The sequence below is a fragment of the Aquarana catesbeiana genome, linkage group LG04 (genome assembly GCF_042186555.1).
Source record: "Aquarana catesbeiana isolate 2022-GZ linkage group LG04, ASM4218655v1, whole genome shotgun sequence".
Taxonomy (NCBI): Eukaryota; Metazoa; Chordata; class Amphibia; order Anura; family Ranidae; genus Aquarana; species Aquarana catesbeiana.
The window spans coordinates 443023730-443046741 of record NC_133327.1 but is presented as its reverse complement, the minus strand read 5'-3'; the positions used below and the strand labels follow the sequence as shown (position 1 = coordinate 443046741).

At 42.1% G+C, this 23012-nt stretch overlaps 1 protein-coding gene across 5 annotated transcripts in view; it reads left to right on the top strand.

Annotated features, from left to right (window-relative positions):
- LOC141140367 (plasminogen-like) overlaps positions 1–23012 on the top strand; it is a 335624-nt gene that overhangs the window by 160851 nt on the left and 151761 nt on the right. For all 5 annotated transcript variants that reach the window (XR_012243931.1, XR_012243929.1, XR_012243930.1 and 2 more), the window contains 2 exons: positions 16826–16974; positions 18694–18790. Coding sequence is in view for 1 of the 5 variants with exons in the window: in XM_073627455.1 (XP_073483556.1) it covers positions 16826–16974; positions 18694–18790 (246 nt within the window). In the remaining 4 variants the exon portion in view is untranslated. The remainder of the gene's footprint in view (positions 1–16825; positions 16975–18693; positions 18791–23012) is intronic.

Sequence of the window (23012 nt, the reverse complement as noted above, 5' to 3'; positions counted from 1 at the left end):
GGGTCAGATGTCAGACAGTTTGTGGACAAGGATTTCTATGTAGACTATTGCTTGAAATCACTAACCACAAATGAAGCCACAATCAGTCGCCTTAAAAAAACTCAGGCAATCCTTGCTTGTTCCAACCTAAGACTCCACAAGTTTGCTTCCAACAGTAGAGAAGTTTTAGAAGCCTTTCCTGTCCAAGATCATTCTAACAACTTAAAGGACTTAGATCTGGGCACAGACTCACTTCCCATGCAATGCAGCCTTGGTTTGCTTTGGGACTTAAGATCTGACACATTTACTTTCCAAGTAAACACAGAAGAAAAACCCTTTACCCGTAAAGGTGTCCTGTCTACCATAAACAGCCTGTATGATCCCTTATGGGGCGTACACACGGTCGGACTTTTCGTCTACAAAAGTCCGACAGCCTGTCCGACAGACTTCCGGCGGACTTTCGGCGGACTTGCAGCAGACTTTCTAACGAACGGACTTGCCTACACACGACCACACAAAAGTCCGATGGATTCGTACGTGATGACGTACACCGGACTAAAATAAGGAAGTTCACAGCCAGTAGCCAATAGCTGCCCTAGCGTGGGTTTTTGTCCGTCGGACTAGCACACAGACGAGTGGATTTCGGGGTCCGTCGTAGTTACGACGTAAAGATTTGAAGCATGTTTCAAATCTAAAGTCCGTCGGATTTGAGGCTGAAAAAGTCTGCTGAAAGTCCGGAGAAGCCCACACACGATCGGATTACCAGCCAGCTTTAGTCCGTCGGCGTCCGTTGGACTTTTGTAGACGAAAAGTCCGACCGTGTGTATGCCCCATTAGGCTTTGTAGCACCTGTGAGTCCCTAGATTAGGACCACCCTCTCCCCACAGACAAGAAGAACCTGTGGCTAGAGTGGGAGAACTCACTAACAGCTCTATCCAACTTTAAAATTCCACGACCATATGCTCCTCTGTCATCTGCTGACGTTCAGATGCAAAGACTTTGTGTGTTTTCAGGTGCTTCTGTTAAAGCAATTGCTGCTGTAGCTTACCTGAAAACCATAGACACTAAAGGACAAGGCCACATAGGGTTTGTAATGGGGAAAGCAAAACTTACACCACTTCCCGAACACACCATACCCAGGCTGGAACTTTGTGCTGCAGTATTGGCTACAGAGCTAGCTGAACTAATTACAACAGAGGCAAACCTAGAAATTCAAAAGGCTGAGTTCTACACAGACAGTAAAGTAGTTCTGGGTTACATCCATAACGAAACAAGGCATTTCTACGTCTATGTCAATAACAGAGTGTTGAGGATAAGGAGATCCACCCGCCCAGAGCAATGGCATTTTGTGCCTGCAGATTGTAATCCTGCAGACCTAGCTACCAGATCTGTAGCGGCCAGCCGTTTTGAAAGTACTTTGTGGTTCACAGGTCCTACCTTTCTACTCAATGTAGACTGTAACACTAAGGACCTCTCCACATTTGATCTAATAGATGCAGATAAGAATCAGGAAATTCGCCCTCAGGTTTCTACCGCAGTCACAACTTCTCCTAACCAGTTTAAAACCCACTGTTTCAGCAGGTTCTCCACCTGGAGGTCACTAGTTAGAGCTATCACTTGCTTAATCCACATAGCTCAGTCCTACAAAAAACAACGGTCAACTCATGACAATTGCAGAGGTTGGCACCACTGTAGGAAAGTCTACTCAGCAACTGACCTAGAACTATCTAAAAATTGGTTAATATCTGTTGTACAGAGAGAAGTCTTTGCCAAAGAGATCGATTGTAAAGAAACTTGATCCAATCCTTGATGAAAATGGCATGTTGAGAGTAGGTCGTTTAAAAGAAGGCAAGTTAGAGTTCTCAGAGAAACATCCTTTAGTGATCCCTGATCACCATCATATTGCCTACTTACTCATTCAACACTACCATGTCGCCACCCGGTACACCAAAAGGAGGCACTCAAACAGTAAACGCTGGGCAGTCATATTCGTCTGCATGTCCATCCAAGGTGTCCACATCGAAGTGATTGAGTCAATGGACACTTCAAGTTTCATTAATGCTCTTAGACGTTTCATTGCAATCAGAGGCCCAGTGAAACTCATTCGCTCTGACAGAGAGTCTAACTTTGTAGGAGCAGTAAAAGAACTTCAAATTCCTTCTAATTTAGACGTTCTCAGAGTATAAAGATACTTGAGTGAACAAGACTGTACGTGGATCTTCAACCCACCTCACTCTTCTCACATGGGAGGTGTTTGGGAGAGGATGATAGGCATAGCCCACAGAATTCTCGACTCTATCTTCCTACAAATAGGAACTGCAAGGCTTACTCACGAATGTTTAGTGACATTTATGGCAGAGGTTACAGCTATCATTAACGCCAGACCTTTGACATCAATTTCAAGTGACTCTGAAGATCCAGTGGTCCTCACATCTGCCATGTTACTCATGCAAAAGACTAGTCTTGCCGGTGCTCCAGCTGGAGAGTTTTGTGAGAAGGACCTTTACAAATGTCAATGGCCTTTACAAATGTCAATGGAGACAAGTACAAACCCTTGCCAATACCTTCTGGAACCGATGGAAGGAACAATATATATCTACTCTACAAGTAAGGAGAAAGTGGCGTACTGAAAGGTCTTGTGATGTTATGCTCATGAAAGATTGCCAGACACTAAGGAATATGTGGCCTTTAGGTCTGGTCACCAAAGTACTCACAAGTAAGGATAATCGTGTCCATAAGGTCGAGGTCAAGATCTTTCAACAGAATAAGGCTAAAGTATTCTTAAGACCAGTGACCAAACTTATTCTGTTGCTTTCTATGGAGGATAGGGATGAGCTTTGAGTTCGAGTCAAACTCATGTTCGACTCGAACATCGGCTGTTCGCAAGTTCGCCTAACAGCGAACAATTTGGGGTGTTCGCGGCAAATTCGAATGCCGCGGAACACCCATTAAAAGTCTATGGGAGAAATCAAAAGTGCTAATTTTAAAGGCTTATATGCAAGTTATTGTGATAAAAAGTGTTTGGGGACCTGGGTCCTGCCCCAGGGGACATGGATCAATGCAAAAAAAAGTTTTTAAAACGGCCGTTTTTTCAGGAGCAGTGATTTTAGTTTAAGTCAAACAATAAAAGTGTAATATCTCTTTAAATTTCGTAGCTGGGGGATGTCTATAGTATGCCTGTAAAGGGGCGCATGTTTCCCATGTTTAGAACAGTCTGACAGCAAAATGACATTTTAAAATTTAAAACTACTCGCGGCTTTTGCTTTGCTGGTCCGACAATACACATAGAAGTTCATTGATAAAAATGGCATGGGAATTCCCCACAGGGGAACCCCGAACCAAAATTTAAAAAAAAAATGACGTGGGGGTCCCCCTAAATTCCATACCAGGCAATTCTATGATATGGATATTAAGGGGAACCCCGGCCAAAATTTAAAAAATAAAATGACGTGGGGGTCCCCCTAAATTCCATACCAGAACCTTCAGGTCTGGTATGGATTTTAAGGGGAACCCCGCGCCAAAATTAAAAAAAAAAACGGCTTGGGGTCCCCCCAAAAATCCATACCAGACCCTTATCCGAGCACGCAACCTGACAGGCCGCAGGAAAAGAGGGGGGGACGAGAGAGCGTCCCCTCTTCCTGAACCGTACCAGGCCACATGCCCTCAACATTGGGAGGGTGCTTTGGGGTAGCCCCCCAAAACACCTTGTCCCCATGTTGATGAGGACAAGGGCCTCATCCCCACAACCCTGGCCGGTGGTTGTGGGGGTCTGCGGGCGGGGGGCTTATCGTAATCTGGAAGCCCCCTTTAACAAGGGGACCCCCAGATCCCGGCCCCCCCTGTGTGAAATGGTAAGGGGGTACAAAAGTACCCCTACCATTTCACTAAAAAACTGTCAAAAATGTTAATAATGACAAGAGACAGTTTTTGACAATCCTTTATTTAAATGCTTCTTCTTTCTTCTATCTTCCAGTTTTTTAGTGAAATGGTAGGGGTACTTTTGTACCCCCTTACCATTTCACACGGGGGCGGGATCTGGGGGTCCCCTTGTTAAAGGGGGCTTCCAGATTCCGATAAGCCCCCCGCCCGCAGACCCCCACAACCACCGGCCAGGGTTGTGGGGATGAGGCCCTTGTCCTCATTAACATGGGGACAAGGTGTTTTGGGGGGCTACCCCAAAGCACCCTCCCAATGTTGAGGGCATGTGGCCTGGTATGGTTCAGGAGGGGGGGCGCTCTCTCGTCCCCCCCTCTTTTCCTGCGGCCTGCCAGGTTGCGTGCTCGGATAAGGGTCTGGTATGCATTTTTGGGGGGACCCCACGCCGTTTTTTTTTTTTTATTTTGGCACAGGGTTCCCCTTAAAATGTAGGGGGACCCCCACGTCATTTTTTTTTTTAAATTTTGGCCGGGGTTCCCCTTAATAACCATAACAGACCTGAAGGACCTGGTATGGAATTTAGGGGGACCCCCATGTCATTTTTTTTTTTAATTTTGGTTCGGAGTTCCCCTGTGGGGAATTCCCATACCGTTTTTATCAATGAACTTCTATGTGTATTGTTGGACCGACAATGCAATAACCGCGAGTAGTTTTAAATGACTTTTTTTCCTTTGAAATGTCATTTTGCTGTCAGACTGTTCTAAACACGGGAAACATGCGCCCCTTTACAAGCATACTATAGACACCCCCCAGCTACGAAATTTAAAGGGATATTACACTTTTATTGTTTGACTTTAAGCATTATTAAAATCACTGCTCCTGAAAAAACAACCATTTTTAAAACTTTTTTTTGCATTGATCCATGTCCCCTGGAGCAGGACCCAGGTCCCCAAACACTTTTTATGACAATAACTTGCATATAAGCCTTTAAAATTAGCACTTTTGATTATTCATGTTCGTGTCCCATAGACTTTAACGGTGTGCGCGTGTTTGAACGAACTTTTTTCCTGTTCGCATGTTCTGGTGCGAACCGAACAGGGGGGGTGTTCGGCTCATCCCTAATGGAGGACTCTGTTAGTGACATCACTTGTTGTCAGGCGGGTAGTGTGCTGTCTTATCTATAACATTCCAATGGACAGTAGACAGTGACAACATAACATATAACCACCAATCAATACAGTTTGATTAAGGGGAGTAAAATAGGTACCCTTTGTCCCGCAAATGCCTTACCGATCAAGGAAGTCTGATAACTCAAATGTAAGCAAAAGGCTTACCTCAGCCAGCTGATTATCAGAAATTCCCGGATCGTCTCAAGCTCCTTGTTTCGGATTCTCAGGGTCACCTGTAAATCCTCTCCTAGGCAAAGCTCACCATCTGAAATGGGAATTTATAGATAGGCAACTCCTATCCTCATATTGATTAGTGGTTCCAAATTAATAACTACTGCAGTAGGGAACACTGTTCTGTCCACCAGTTGTTTATGCTGACTATTTGTACCTGTGTTGTTAAATTTACATGTAAAGTGTGTAATTTACTTAAGACAATCATATGTGATGTGCAGGCTCCATCTAGCGTTCCTTTTTGGTATTGCTGCAGTTGTGTTTATTTGTTTTACTGTATGTGTAGTTAAGGAAGTTGTCAGCAAGCAGGGAATTCTGGGTAGAATCTTCACAGGAAGTGAACCAGCCACCATTCTTTTCAAGACATTGCAGGAAGCAAGACATGTCTTTCTCAATCTATCGCCATCACCCCTTAGAGAACTTAAAAAGTATGTTTTTACTATCACATCTTGTATTGTATATCGTTGTTTCTGCAATGTATGCTGTATTGTATGCAATATTGTACTTATCGAAGTCTATTTCTGTCATTTGTAGTTTTACCTGGCTTGTTCTAATAAAACTGAGATCAAAGAAATATGGTATCTGAAGTTACTGGGACAAGAGGTTTAGCTATCTGCTCCTTGAGACAGAACAAACATACACAAAAGATACACTCCGCATCTCTCCAAATAACTGCTCTTATTTATTATGACGCAATTGGAGGTTTTTATACACATGATTATGTAGGTATCACATTAATATTACAATTGTACATTTATGGTAACATAGGCAGACTAATTCTAATCAGGACTCGAAAGAATGCAAACATGTAATGAAAACATTATTAGTGCCGTTGCACAATGAGGGCAATGTGCATTACATACAAAATAGAATATAATTATATACAGAACTTACAAATTTCCTTTACATATATTATAAACAGGCCCTACTGTCTCTAACAGAGGAAAAATCCCACATGATATTTATACATGGCGTCTGTGTCCCCCCTGAGGAGATTCACTACCCTGTTTATCCTGGTGTCTATTGCTGATGGTGGCTTGTGTGTGGATTTTGTAAACATAAGTGGAATTTTGAACTAAAGTGGAGAGTTAATAACCAGGAGTTGTGCTTTTGACTGCTTCTATTTGCAAGTGTTGTTGTTTTTGGGGTTTTTTTTTTCCTTCTTTATTTGATACGTTTGCTAGCAGTTTTTAAAATACTTTTTTTCCCCTCCTTTTTTCTGACACTGTTTAAACAGCTTTTTTTTTTCTTTTCCGGCTAATTAAGGGGAGTGGTTAATTGTTCACAGGTGTATAAAAGTATCTATACAAACTCCCCTAGGAGCTTGCTCCCTGCTGATGGTGGCTTGCGTGTGGATTTTGTGAACATAAGTGGAATTTTGAACTAAAGTGGAGAGTTAATAACCAGGAGTTGTGCTTTTGACTGCTTCTACTTGCAAGTGTTGTTTTGGGGTTTGTTTGTTTTTCCTCCTTTATTTGATACATTTGCTAGCAGTTTTTAAAATACTTTTTTTCCTCTCCTTTTTTCTGACACTTTTTAAACAGCTTTTTTTTTTTTTTATTATTCCTGCTAATTAATGGGAGAGGTTAATTGTTCACAGGTGTATAAAAGTATCTATACAAACTCCCCTAGGAGCTTGCTCCCTGCTCATGGTGGCTTGCATGTGGATTTTGTGAACATTAGTGGAATTTTGAACTAAAGTGGAGAGTAAATAATCAGGAGTTGAAAACGGGAGTTAAGACAGGAGTCTTCTAACCTGTAAGTAACATCTTAAACTTCCTTTAAGTAATTGTATTGTAACTGGGAAATGAGTGCTAGCAGGGTTGAAGGTTTTTCTCAGTGCACAGTGTGCCACATGTATGCAAAATTGGTGCAACAGCTCCAGGATGGATACCCCTGTGACAGATGTGAGCAGGTTGCCCTTCTGGAAGCTCGCATTAGAGATCTGGAGGAGCAAGTTGCAACACTGGGCAGAAAGGACAACCTTGAAAGGGGCCCTCTGTTCGCTGAGCAGGTGGTCAGTAGGGTTGATGAGGAGGGGCAAGTCAAGATTATCGGATAGGAAGATGGGTTAATGTAGTTAGAGGGAGTGGAAGGGGCTTGCAGAAAAGGAAGGCCTGTATTTGTGCATCAAAACAAATTTGCCAAGTTGGGTGAAGATGTGTAGGTGGCAGCCCCAGATTTCACTGCTACCCCTAACAGCCGGGAGAGCAGCCCATCTAGTAGAGATGGTGAGGGCAGTGCAGGTAGGCCTAGACAGTTGGTGGTTATAGGGGATTCTATAATCATAAGGACTGATAGAGTAATTTGTCACTAGGATCGTCTCAACCAAATGGTTTGCTGTCTCCCTGGTGCTAGGGTTTGGCATGTGGTGGACCGGGTGGATAAATTACTGGGAGGGGCTGGGCATGACCCAGCTGTCTTGGTCCATGTTGGAACCAATGACAGTATACATGGAAGGTGGAGGCTCCTTAAGAATCAATTTAAAGAACTAGGCTGCAAGTTGAAGGGAAGGGCCTCCAAGATGATATTCTCTGAAATATTGCCTGTGCGCAACACAGGAAAGGCAGGGGGTGATTAGAGAGCTGAATACATGGCTAAAGACCTGGTGTAGGGAGGAGGGATTTGGGTTTCTAGAGCACTGGGCTGACTTTTCATTGGGGTGCAACCTATATGCTAAAGACGGTTTGCACGTGAATAGAAGGGGGTCTGCTGTGCTGGGGGAGAGGTTTATGGGAAGGCTGGAGGAGTATTTAAACTAGGATTGAGGGGGGAGGGTGAACTAGAATTACATCGGGCAGACAGGTCAGTTGGGGGTCAGATATTAATGGAGGGTGGAATGGGGATAGATGGGGGAAGGGTTATGGCAGGTGACAAGAAATTTCCCATGTTGCAAACAGCCATTGGAAACTATAGTGCCATTTGTACTACTAAAAATGATATGAAAAACACCAGAGCAAAATGTAATAATGCATTAAAGTGTTTGTACACCAATGCCAGAAGTCTGCCAAGCAAAATAGGTGAGTTGGAAGCTTTGGTGCATGAGGAGAGCTATGATGTAATCGGTATTGCTGAAACTTGGCTTCAACCCTCACATGACTGGGCTAATAATATTCCTGGCTGTGCACTCTTTCGAAGAGAAAGGGTAAAAAGGAAAGGTGGCGGGGTCTGTCTCTATGTGAGAAGTGATCTCAAAGCAAGTGTGAAAGAGGACCTGGTTGATGGAGTGTGATGAGTCTGAAGCATTATGGGTGGGACTGCATATAGATGTGCGTAGTTCAAAGTTAATCATTGGAGTTTGTTATAGACCACCCAATGTTAACGAGGAGGTGGAGACTCAGCTCCTTGCACAGATGGAAAGGGCTGCAAGGGCTGGGACGGTGGTAATAATGGGGGATTTTAACTACTCAGAAATTGACTGGAGTAATGGTACTGCTGGGACAGTTAAAGGGCAAAAATTTATAAACCTATTACAGGACAATTTTATGGTCCAGTTTATTGAGGCCCCAACTAGGAATGAAGCTCTTTTGCACCAGGTAATCTCAAACCATGCAGAGCTTATTACTAATGTCCAGATAAAGGAACACCTGAGTAGCAGTGATCATAACATGATTTCATTTGATGTTAGCTGTAAACAAGAAATACATACGGGAAAGATAAAAACACTTAACTTCAAGAGAGCAAATTTTCCAAGGATGAGGGCTGCTCTCCAGGATTTAGACTGGGAGGGAATATTTGTATCGATAAACAGAAATGCAAACTCTTAAAACAAATTGTTTGGGACCTCACTGCAAAGTATCTTCCCATGGGCAATAAGTTTAAAAGGCTAAAAACAAAACCTGTGGCTCACAGTCAAAGTTAAAAAAGCTATAAGCAATAAGAAAAGAGCTTTTAAAAAATACAAAAATGAAGGAACGCTAGTGTCGTTTAAATGTTACAAAGAATTTAACAGAATATGTAAAAAAGAAATCAAGGATGTAAAAATTCAAAACGAACGACAGATTGCAAAAGATAGTAGGACAAACCCCAAAAAATTCTTCAAATATATTAATAGTAAAAAGGTCAGGTCTGAGCATGTAGTCCCTTTACAAAATAATCTAGAGTGGGTGACTGGGGACAAAGAGAAGGCTAATTTATTAAATACTTTCTTCAGCTGTGTATACAAAAGAGCATGGGGGAGCTCATGTCCATAATGGGGGTGGTATTGACACAGCCCCGAATGATCCACAATGGCTCAAAAGTGATATGGTCCAGAAATATTTAGACAGAATAAAGGTGGGTAAAGCACCTGGACCTGATGGCATCCACCCACGGATCCTAAAAGAATTGAGCTCTGTAATTTCAAAGCCATTGTATCTAATTTTTAGGGACTCATTAATGACAGGAACAGTACCACTGGATTGGTGCAGTGCGAACGTGGTGCCTATATTTAAAAAGGGATCAAAGTCTTTACCAAGTAACTATAGATCTGTTAGTTTAACTTCTCTAGTCGGGAAGATACTGGAGCGTTTAATAAAAGACCACATAGACGAGTTCTTGCTGGAAAAAACATTTTAAGCAACAGACAGCATTGATTCATGAAAGACAGAAGTTGTCAGAGAAACCTGATTTCTTTTTATGAAGAGGTAAGTAAAACCTTGGACAGAGAGGTGGCCGTGGACGAGGTATACTTGGAATTTGCAAAAGTGTTTGACACAGTTCCCCACACGCGGCTCATGTGTAAGGTAAAGTCTACAGGCTTGGAAAAATCAGTTTGTAAATGGATAGAAAACTGGCTAAAAGACAGAATTCAGAGAGTAGTAGTTAATGATTCTTACTCTGAATGGTCTAAGGTTATCAGTGGTGTACCCCAAGGTTCAGTGCTGGGACCCTTACTTTTTAATATCTTTATAAATTATATTGGGTCTGGGATCAAAAGTAACATTTCTGTCTTTGCAGATGACACCAAGCTATTCAGTGGAATTACGTCCTTACAGGATGTCTCCAATTTACAAGCTGACCTCAATGCACTGTCTAATTGGGCAACTATGTGGCAGATGAGGTTTAATGTTGGGAAATGTAAAGTTATGCACTTGGGGGCTAAGAATATGCATGCATTATACATGCTAGGGGGAGTACAACTGGGCAAATCCGTAGTGGAGAAGGATCTGGGGGTTTTGGTAGATCATAAGCTCAATAATAGCATGCAATGCCAAGCTGCGGTTTCCAAAGCGAGCAAAATCCTTTCTTGTATTAAGAGAGGTATGGACTCCAGAGAGAGAGATATCATTTTGCCCCTATTCAAATCATTAGTAAGACCTCATCTGGAATATGCAGTTCAGTTTTGGGCACCAGTTCTCAAAAAGGATATCGGGGAACTAGAGAAAGTGCAGAGAAGGGCAACCAAACTGATAAGAGGCATAGAGGAGCTCAGCTATGAGGAAAGATTAGAGGAACTGAATTTATTCATTCTTGAGAAGAGGAGAATAAGGGGGGATATTATCAACATGTTCAAATATATAAGGGGTCCATATAATGAACTTGGTGTTGAGTTATTCTCTTTACGGTCAACACAGAGGGCATGGGGGCTCTCTTTATGTCTAGAGGAAAAGAGATTTAATCTCCAAATACGGAAAGGTTTCTTCACAGTAAGAGCTGTGAAAATGTGGAATAGACTCCCTCCAGAGGTGGTTCTGGCCAGCTCAGTAGATTGCTTTAAGAAAGGCCTGGATACTTTCCTAAATGTACATAATATAACTGGGTACTAACATTTATAGGTAAAGTTTATCCAGGGAAAATCCGATTGCCTCTTGGGGGATCAGAAAGGAATTTTTTCCCCTGCTGTATTAAATTGGAGAGCATGCTCTGCTGGGGTTTTTTGCCTTCCTCTGGATCAACTGTGGGTATAAAATTGGGTATATTGGATTGTATGATTTTTTTAATTTTATTAATTTATTGTATTTAAGGTTGAACTGGATGGACTTGTGTCTTTTTTCAACCTGACTAACTATGTAACTATGTAACTATTGTCACTAAGACAGAAAGTGAGGGGAGATCCAAAATTATAGATCTGTCACCTAAATATAAATAAAAGGGTATAAATCTATTTTTATTTCTTTTTGCATTTCAGGAAAATCTTCCATGTGTCAGCAACCCATCAGACAGCAAAACAAAATAAAACAAAACAAAACAAAAACTTAATAAGGTTATAGGGGTGTTAAAGGGTAAGTTCATCCCCACCCCCGGTCCCACTGGGCTGAAGTCTCGCGATCCCCGACGATCCCCCGCTGTCAGTCATCAGGGCGCCGCTTTACGGATCTACGGATTTGAAATCCTCCTGGCTTTCTCCCTGCCCTCCAGGACGGGCTAGGCGGATTCTGATTGGTCAGCGTCGTCAATGTGACAGTGCTGGACAATTAGAATGCCTTCTATCCGTACACACTGGGAGGTACGGATAGGAGATTAAGCTGCAGGAATTTCAAATCCCCGGACCGGTGAAGTGGCGACCCAGTGTCTGACAGGGGGGATTGCGTGACTCAGGTACAGTGGGACCGGGGGGCATGGTGAGGGAGTCCATTGTAAGTTCACCTTACAAATTTTCTGTGAAGGTGAACTTACACTTTAACCTTTCCTTATTCTAGCTGAAGCTAAGGCAAAAAGTTTGGCTACATATGTACACTTCACGTAACCTATCTATGACTAAAATTGCTGTGCCTATTTTTTTTTCATAACTTAATAAACATTGGCAGGTTAAGTGAATAAGATTGATTATCTCATTACAATGGCATCTAAAAGTCAATGGCATATATTAGGCAGCAAGTAAACATGTTGTCCCTGAAGCTGATGTGTTAAAAGTATAGAAATTGAAAAAATGGACATTGCAGTTCGTTGTGTATGGGGCTACCTAGCCCCAGACCAGTCAGGGTGCCATGCTGACCCGTGTCCACAGTCAAAAGAACCTACAATGGGTACATGAGCATCAAAACTGGGCCATGGAGCTAAGGAAGGAGGTGGCCTGGTCTGATGAATCATATTTTCTTTTACATCTGGATGGCCAGGTGCTTGTGCGTCGCTTACCTGGGGAAGAAATGGCACCATTATGCAGTATGGGAAAATGTTCTGCTGGGAAATAGACATGTGCAGAACAGAAAAATGTGTTTAGTTTCAGATAGATTTGATATGTTACTAATTTCATTTCATTGATTCGTTTCAAGATTTTATTTTGTTTATTAATTTTCTAACGAATTCCAAATTTTCAGAACAATCGAATTTAGATCTGTCAAACTGATCGACCAATTCAAGTTCTGTGTGAAGAATAGTGTCAGGAACCATGAAATCAGACCAAGACAGAAGTACAGTTAAATCACACTTGTTTAATAATAAAAGTAAATAGAACAAAACGTAGTCAAAACATAGCCAGAGTTTAGCAACTGGAACGGATAGTCAGACAAGCCAAACATCAGGGAGCCGGAGATGAGCGTAGTAAAACAGCAAGCAGGATCTGGAGCCAGAAGGGATGTCAGCCAAGCAAGTCTTTTAACGGGACTGTAAGAGAGTGTCTCTGTGATGTTGACTAAGGTGAAGGCAGAGATCCTCTGGGCTGGATGGCTTAAGTAGGCAGGGTTGACAAGCAGAATATCATCAACAGCTGAGTAACTGTGGAGAGATTGGAGCTGGCAATTAGCCAACAGCTGAGCGGCCAGCTCAGAGAAGGAAGGGACGGGCCAAGCAAAGACAAATAGCTGGTTGTTAAGGAGCAGGCCAGGAAGCCAGCTGCCGCGCCCTTAACAACCAATGACTTATCAGCTTTCAGCGGGCTTCCCTGCTGATAGCTGAATGTAATCAGGACTGCTGGCAAATAAAAAATCTGAAAAAAAACAGGTTTGGGTCACCCCCCCACCAGGCCCCTCGGCCAATATTTAAAAAAAATGGTGTGGGGTCCCCCCAAAATCCATACCACACCTTTATCTGAACATGTAACCTGGCAGGCCAGGAAAAGGGAGGAACAAGCGAGCACCCCCCACACCCCCAGAACCATACAAGGCCACATGCTCTCAACATGGAGGGGTGCTTAAGAATGCAGGGCTCTGCCCCCTCCCCAAAGCTCCTTGTTCCATGTTGATGGGGACAAGGGCCTTTTCCCCACAACCCTGGCTTGTGGGTGTGTGGGGTTACTTATCGGAATCTGGAAGCCCCCTTTAACAGTGGTGGCCTCCAGATCCAGGCCCTCGCCATGTGAATGAGTATGGGGTACATAATAACCCTACTCATTCACCAAAAAAGTCAAAGTTAATAAAAACACAACACCAGTTTTTGACAAGTCCTATATTTAAAAAAAAACATAAAAACGCCAAACTGAACAAAAAGAAAAAAAAATGTTGCCCACCAAACACGACTTCTCCTGCCCAGGGACACAGTTGGATGAGTGGTAAACGTAGTGGTGGGGTTACCCGATGATGCAACCTGGATGACCCTGTCCCCATGTCTACCGCTCATTATGCGGCGGGATCAACCGATGATGTCACTAGGTAACCCTTCCCCCATGTTTATGTGAAAATGGCACCCGCCCAATGAGAGATAGACACGGGGCGGAGTCACCCGGTTACATCACCAGGTAACCCTGCCACTGTTTACCTGTCATGCGGCTGTATCCCTAGGCGGGAACAGTCGTGTTCTATGGGCGACTTTTTCTTTCTGCTCGGGTTGGTGTTTTTTTTTAAATAAAGGACTTGTCAAAAACTGGTGTTGTGTTTTATAAACCCTTTGAGCACCAGACTTATTCACATGGGGGGGCTGGGATCTGGGGGACCCTTTATTAAAGGGGGCTTCCAGATTCTGATATGCCCCCCCGCCCGCAGATCCCCACAACCACCGGGCCAGGGTTGTGGGGAAGAGGCCCTTGTACCCATCAACATAAGGACAACATGCTTTGGGGAACCCCCCTGCCCCAAAGGACCCCCCATGTTGAGGGCATGTGGCCTGGTGTGGTTTAGGAGAGGGCGTCACTCGCTCATCTCCCCTTTCCTGGCCTGCCAGGCTGCATGCTCTGATAAGGGTCTGGTAAAGATTTTGGGGGGCCCACACAATTTTTTTATAATTTTTGCATGGGGTTCTCCTTAACATCCATACCAGACTCAAAGGGCCTGGTATGGATTGGGGGGAGCCAACGCTGTTTTTTTTTTCACATTTTTTTATATGCTGGCATTTCTGTTTACATTCAGCTGTCCCAGCCCACTCCTTAACAACCAGCTTATCTTCACACAGAATTCAAATCGGCCGATCATTCACCAGTCCTTCGACTGATCCAAATTCAAATCATTTTGAAAATTTGAAATTTGTTATGCCCCGTACACACGGTCGGATTTTCCGACGGAAAATGTGTGATAGGACCTTGTTGTCGGAAATTCCGACCGTGTGTAGGCTCCATCACACATTTTCCATCGGATTTTCCGACACACAAAGTTTGAGAGCAGGCTATAAAATTTTCCGACAACAAAATCCGTTGTCATGATTTCCGATCGTGTGTACACAAATCCGACACACAAAGTGCCACGCATGCTCAGAATAAATAAAGAGATGAAAGCTATTGCCCACTGCCCCGTTTATAGTCCTGACGTACGTGTTTTACGTCACCGCGTTCAGAATGATCAGATTTTCGGACAACTTTGTGTGACCATGTGTATGCAAGACAAGTTTGAGCCAACATCCGTCGGAAAAAATCCTAGGATTTTGTTGTCGGAATGTCCGATCAATGTCCGACCGTGTGCACGGGGCATTAGAATATACGAAATACGTATATATAATGAATTTCAACAAAATTCCTTACTATTTAATTTGGAGATTCAGATACATCCAGATAACCAAAGATTTGTCCGAATTTATATTCGGAACTAAGCGAATTGTTTACGTCTAGTGGGAAATCTTGAGTCTTGGCATTTATGTGGATGTTACTTGACATGTACTAACTACTTAAACATTGTTACTGACCAAGTACGCCTCTTCATGGAAACAATATTCCCTGATGGCAGAGGCCCCTTTCAGCAGGATAAGTCATCCTGTCACACTGCAAAAATAGTTCAAGAATGGTTTGAGGAACACTATGACGAGTTTGAGGTGTTGACTTGGCCTATCAAGCATCTATGGGATGTGCTGGAAAGACAAGTGCAATCCATGGGGACCCCACCTCACAAGTTACAAAACTTAAAGGGTCTGCTACCGATGCCAGATACCACTGCCTTGATGCCTTGCTGCCAGATACCATAGCATATGTATAGTGGCATCCATGCTACAACAGGTCAGGGCTGTTTTGGGTGGCAAAAGGAGGACCTACTCAAAATTAGGTGAAAAAAACATTGAAATCTATGTTGCAGATTTATAAGGAATTATTTACTTTTTTCCCAATGCCACCCTAAATCAAACAATTCATTACTTTCAATTGAGAGAATCTAGAGCAACAATCCCATAACATTTCCATTAATATGCACATTATAACTGCAATTTCAAACTTTTATAAATCAGGAGCTATTTTAGTGCCAAGTAAGGTGACATTTTCTGCTGTCTTTTGTAAAAACAAAAAAAAGAAAAAAAAAAAAAAGCTCTCTTGCTGATTTTTTTAAATAGGCCCTAATATGTTGTTGTGATATTTGCAAAGTGTTGGACTATGCAGTGATGGCAAACCTTGGCACCCCAGATGTTTTGGAACTACAATTCCCATGATGTTCATGCACTCTGCAGTGTAGTGGAGCATCATGGGAAATGTAGTTCCAAAACATCTGGAGTGCCAAGGTTCGCCTTCACTGGACTATAGGATTATTGGTAGTTTATTCACTAATACATTTAAGTTTTAAAGAGGAATCCGTAATGAAATATAATATTTGAAAGCGTCAACAGAATAGTAGTGCAGGTCTGTTATGCCGTGTACACACAGGCGGACTTTACGACCGGACTGGTCCGACAGTGTGTGTGCTCCATTGGACCTGCAGCTGACTTTTTCGGGCAAAAATCAGACAGACTTTAGATTTGAAACATGTTTTTGAAATCTTTCCGACGGACTCGAGTCCGGTCGAAAAATCCGCTCGTCTGTATTCTAGTCTGACGGACGAAAATCAACGCTAGGGCAGCTATTGGCTACTGGCTATCAACTTCCTTATTTTAGTCCAGTCGTACGTCATCACATACAAATCCGTCAGACTTTGGTGTGATCATGTGTAGGCAAGTCCGTTCGTTCGAAAGTCCGTCGGAAAGACCGTCGGACCTTTGATGCCAAAAAGTCCGCCCGTGTGTACACGGCATTAGAGCTCCTGTGCTGCTTTAAAAGACTACCAAAACTATGTGCAGAGACCTTTGTATGTTGACACTTTAAATTTCTGGTGCACTTTAGTAATTTCCCTGTTCTTTAGTACGGATCTTCTCTTTATATCTCAAATCAGGATACAAATGGAAAATATGGCCATGCATGCATTACATTTCCTTTTGGTTTAAAATACCCAGGGAATCCAACCAATGAAAAGGCTTCATTTGTAAACAACACACAAAGCTATATCCAGTAGTTCAATACAATGCTAATTAGTTTCATTTAATTTGTCTGTCAGATTGTGTTATTGGTAAAGGTCAAGATTATCGTGGTACAAGATCAGTCACTGTTAAAGGCTATACCTGTCAAGAATGGAGCTCCCAGACGCCTCATCCACACAACAGTTTTACACCAATAACTCACCCAGATGCTGGATTGGATAAAAATGTAAGATAGTTTGAAAATAAACTTCATCAGATAATAATAATGTAATATTTTATGTAGCACTAACTCACAGTGGAGCTGCTGATTTAAAGCAGGCTGTTACCGTCACCTTTTTTACCTGTAATTTCACCAACACCGAACTTAGAGTCCACGTTAACCTTATTATCAGAACAATGTAGGTACCAGTCACTTGAGTACTTTTCCAATGCTTTAATGGGAGATAACTGGAAGAAGTAGCAGGAAAGAGGTAGAAGAAGAGTTGCAGGGAAGCTCAAATACCTTTTCTTGGTGTAGCACTAATGAATTGAAGTCTCAGGGGTGAATATATTCTCCGTTCAGGATTAAATCTTTGCCCGCCCGGATAGGTCTCTCTCACTAACCTAGCAGACAAAAAGTCTCTGCCACAGACTTGAGTGAAACAAAAGTGTACGATCCTCTGCCACAGGATGTAGTAGTTTTCCATGAACAGCAAACACAGCACCAGAACCTTTAAGCCGACCCGCAGTACTTGTGCGGTAGATTAGTTTAAGATGCGTCCTCCAATCGAGTCACCAGGCCCTTCTTAAGACCAGGCTTGCATGGTCCCTTCCAAGATGGGTTCTCCCCTGGATCTTCCCAATTGTCCGGCTTCTTCCCGCAGGACAGACAGCACAGGACCATCCCAGCCATAGCAGGCCCCAGACAGGATTCTGGGTCTACCCGCACGGCTGCCGGAGGGCCGCGAGGTAGAACTCACTAACACATACCTTTAGGCCAGGAGGGCCACGAGGTAAAGCTCCAAGAAACATGGCGTCTGTCCCATAAATACCTTCTCCCAGAATGCAACCCGGAGAAGAAGAAGACCAGAAGAAGAGCACTTATATACTTCAGCTTGCTGCTTTCCAACACCGACCCAGAGTGACAACGACACCCACAGGCAGAATGCGGAACTGCATGCAACACAGCCAAACTGGAACAGAGGCTAATCTAACAGTAAATTAAATCTGAACTATGTACAGCCCAGATGACCCATTAAATTTACACATAAGCGGTAGATTGGAAAATCTACCAGCGCTACATTTATACTAAAAGTAGAATACACGTGTGACTACAAAATAAAGTATCTACGAGTGTGTGTGTGTGTGTGTAAAAATATATACTGTATTTATTCAGTATAGTGTATATATAGGATTTCAATGCTGTTATTATTTTAGGATGCTTTTGCCTTTGTAATATATTTGATAATTTGTTTGGTATAAGTATTACCTGTTCATTCCTTATTCCTTATAGTCTTTTGCCGCTTCGATGCTCTACTACAGTGTATGTTTTTTTTTTTCTTTGTTTAATTATTTCAACAGAAAGATTTGACTTAGGGCCTGTATCGGTGGGCTTTTCTCTGCTGCAGAATTGCTTCTCTTCCCATACAAGTCTATGGGACTGCAAAAGCAGTTTGAAACAGGTCAACTACAGTAAAAATGTACCTGTAATGAATTCTGAATAGTCTCACAAGCAGCTGAAACCGATGTCAAAAGCATCTTTTGTCCATCTACGTCCATAGACACTGGCCCTTAATTTTCATTTTACTGAAATTATTTATAGGCCACATGCTTTAAAATGTGATTATATGGAAAAAGGGTATCATATATTATTACAATACATCATATACTATAAAGTGGGTATAGTTCAAGTGTACTAAATAATTTCACTTCTAATGCGCATCTTTGTATTTTCTTCTTATCACAGTACTGCAGGAACCCTGATGGAGATATAAATGGCCCATGGTGCTTTGTAGCAAGTCCAGGCCCAGTTAGTTGGGATTACTGTGAAATTCCTACCTGTGGTAAATATTCTCCATACTCATTTTATAACTTATACAAGATAACATGAAGCCTTATAATCTAGGGTAGTTACTGGGAGATTACAAAAAGTCCATCAGAGTTATTCATGTGCTTTGTTCCTGCCTGGCCTATACACAAATTAAGGCCAGTTAGGACACGCACCACTCTGGGTGGACACCATATGATGTGCTCCCCGGAACGGGCCTCGCACAGACACATTACCCACAGATAACAGATCAGTGTACCAGCCGTGACCAATCACAGCAGATCACATGACAATTGTACACAATGGATGGCTTTCATTCCTGTCATCCATTGTGTACTATTGTGTTGATCTCTGTGATTGGTCACAGTGATCACATGGCACAGACAGGGTCAATCACAGCCCATCTGTACCATGTGATTACCTGTGGTCAATCATAGCTAACCACAATGGTTGGCACTGAATGAATCCATTTAATTCAGTAAAAATGGTTGCTTATAACAGTGAAATTCACTGCTATAAGCAATCATAGTGTGCAAAAAAAGAAAATCCCGATTACCTTCCTAGAGTAGTACAGTGTTACTGTCACTTTATTGCTCTGGTCACAGTATGTTAAAAGCAAAATCGTAAAAAAAAAATGTAATAGAAAAAAAAATTTGAGAAACAATGTAAAAATATTTTGTTTTACATACTGTTACAAGTCAGGGTCCCTGATCACCGCCACGCCAGTTATATGATGACACTGTACTGCACTGCATGACAGTATGTAAAAAAAAAAAAACAATTGTAGTCTACTTTTCCACATTTTTTTTTTTACATTTTAAGTCTTTTTTTGTTTACTTAGAAAAAAAATGAAAAAGCCAGTGGTAATTAAACACCATCAAAATAAAGCTCTATTTGTGTGAAAAAAATTATAACAATTTCATTTGGGTACAGTTTTGCATGACCGCGCAATTGTTATTCAAAGTGCAACAGCGCTGAAAACTGCCACTGGGCAGGTAGGGGGTGAAAGTGCCTGGTATTGAAGTGGTTAATTTAGCTGCTGCAAGAAAAACTCAGTTACATTTTTCTAATATGCATACCTTTTAGGATATAAATTGTGTAATTACTATATTTTTAGCAAATTGATCATATATTATTAAGAAAACAATGTGTTATTCATTAAAATGGAAAACCCCCTGTAGTTCATTCTATCCAATATATTAAACTGTCATAAGTTGACACTGACTGAAGCTGTGTGAGATCAAGCTTGGGTACCACCAGTTTAGAATGGTATTGAGGAAGGGGGAATTCTTACGGTACATTCCATTCCTGACATTTCTCCAGGGTTTGTGGCAATATGTTGGGTTTTCTCCAAACCCAACATATTGCCTGTCTAGGGACACTACAACAGACAAAATTTTCTCTTCTAGTTTTCTCCAATAAATGTTTATCAGCCAATCTGGCGTCACACAAAATAGTTTTTGCCAATTTTTTTTTTTTTTTGGGGAGGGGGGGGGTTGAGCTGTTCAATTCCTTACATTTTTAAAGATGCAAGCTGTCGAAACATGTTAGGTTTCTTCGTTAGACTATACAATAATGGTCCGGAAAACCACAGATACAGTGAAATAAAAATAAAATGTCCTTGATATATATGACACCAACAACTATGAATTGCAAGGGCCTGCCCGATTGCATACAAATTGTAGGGATTGTGTAGGCAGACCTTAACATAGCTTTGGTACATGTAAGTTAGGCAACACAGAGAGTTGCACAATACAATTTTAATGGGTATGTTGAGGTATAGTGGCACGCAACATTCGTGTTATTCTCACATCTAATATTTTGTAAGGTGTGATGAAGAAAAGTTGCATTTCTAAAAACTAGCCATTTAGAAATATCAACCAAAACCCCAAACTTTCTGTACTGATTAGTAGCTAACAAGGTACAACTCTCTGCTACTATATATGTATTGAAATACTGCTCCAGTAAGATTTCTAAAGTACACTATGCACATCACTGTACATTCTCTCTTAAAAAACTTTCGAGTTCTGCATCCAGCCAACCCGTAGAGAGTGACCTTTCATTGACCAGTTTAGTCAGTGCAAAAGCAGGGGGTTTAGATTAACTGAATACACACTTCGCAGAGTGTAACGGAATTTGGTAACAATCATTAACAACTTGAGGATGTTAAGTGCAGGAAATACACCCTAAAAAAACTTTACCAAATGTCTAGGATTCAGCTCCTCTCCCCTTGCCACTGCACCTCCCGCCACTATTACCAGCAATCACCAGCTGTCAAAATAACAGCCGAGAATTGCTATGCAGCTGCTTCTGAGTAAGATGATACTTGCAGATTGTCTGCAAGTGTCATTAAAGTGGCTGTAAACTATACATATACCCAGTGAAGTGACTAGCCTGAGGTGATGCACAGAGATGAAACAAACACTCCTATATGAGTTGTACCTGTTTATCTGCAGCCCTCTCTTCTCTACAGTCATTCAAAGTGCAGAATTTATACAGCTTGTCTGAACTTTCATAACGCATGGGACCAGGAGCTGAAGTTACACTCTGCAGACCTCAGTGAGGGGAGGGTGATGTCAGGAAATTTGTCAGAACTGACTAATGCAGATAGTATAGGAATGAGGCAGCGGCACACTTAGTGCTCTGAAGTGAAACAAGTACACACTATAGAGGGATATGCTTTGTTTATATTTCATGTCAAAGTTTTTTAACCACCTAAAGTAAATGTAATGCAACATTGTATTGTCATTAACCTCTTTGAGCATGAGCAAATATGTGGCTCTGGCGGCTGGGCCTTTGCACCGACTTGCCACATGTTTGCATGCAACAGGACCGATAGAACTGTGCCGAAAGTGCGCACTCTGCACGCTCCCGGAACAGTTACCAGCAGCTAACGGAAAGCTCCCGTTCATTGCCGTGACAGACAATCACAGCGGACACATGACCATAAGCCCCACCCTGCCTCCCAGCATTCTAAAGCCCCTAAAAGGCTAGCAGACGCCTGCTCTAAGGGGTTAAGTAAACACAAGAATAAGGGAGGAGGGGGAGGGAATTGGTGGACGTGGGCCTAACTGACGCTGTACCACGTGTCAGGGTCTGGGAAAGAAGTACCGACTCACCCAATCTTGGGTGGAGCTCACCAATAGGACCTGGGCATCACTGAAAAAAGAGGGGGGTTACTGACAAGGATAGTCCCAAAAGAGGTCCATACCTCAAAAGAAGAGTGGAAACTGTCAGCGGTATACTCAAAAATACTTTATTCAAAAATTACAAAGTTAAGTAAATACAGTGTAACAGTGTATTGTTTTTACTATTTCATTCATATTTGCTTAAAAGTGTGACCTTTAATGTGGCTTTTTTTGGCTGTACTTCTCTTGAGGGTAACAGGAGAGTATTTACTTTTGTTCTCCTGTGATTCAAAGTCAGCTGATAGCGGTTTATTTCCCAGGCTACCTGATTGACAGCTGGCTCTGCCTTTTAGCGAATGGCTAAGAGCAGGAGACAAATTGCATTTAGTTATGCCTTTTTGCCTATGGATTATATAGAAAATGAAATCATTTTGCAAGACCACATTGCCAGAAAAAAGTCTAGTTTGTTCACAAAAAAGTACAATATATGCATTATTTTGTTATCTAAAGTAATGACAAAGTTCTTGCTGAATAATCAGGCCTATAGTGGAAATGTAATAATTGCTGACGCCCATAAGGGTGTGAAATGTTATGTGCTCATGTTATGTACTGCTCCTCCACTGATCTGATGTTAAAGTGGTACTTTAGTCTTAAAATTAAGTCCTCCTAGATTACTTCAGGGTGGCCCCTTTTGCAGGTACTGTATAGCTATGTAAAACATATCAAAATAAGTGCCTATACTGTTTAAAAAAACAAAAAATACATTGTCTCACCCTGCTCTGCACATGCTCAGTTGCTCAGTTGCTCTACATTTTTAGGCACTTTGTAGAGTTTGTAGTTTGTAGAGGCTGATCTGCAAACCCTGTGATCATTTTTAGCCAAGGAAGCTGCCTTCTTGGCCTCTGTTTAATTTGTAACTGCCATGATGCTGCACATGTGATCCCTTATGACACTGGCCATTGGATGGTTTGACAGTTTGGTTGAGAGCACAAGCAGATGTGACAGCTAGCATTTTCCGGCATGCCGGGAATGTTAACTGTTTTTTGAAACTATCAAATCAATGGGTTTACTTCCGCTTTAAAGCGAAATTAAACCCTCGTATCCTTTACA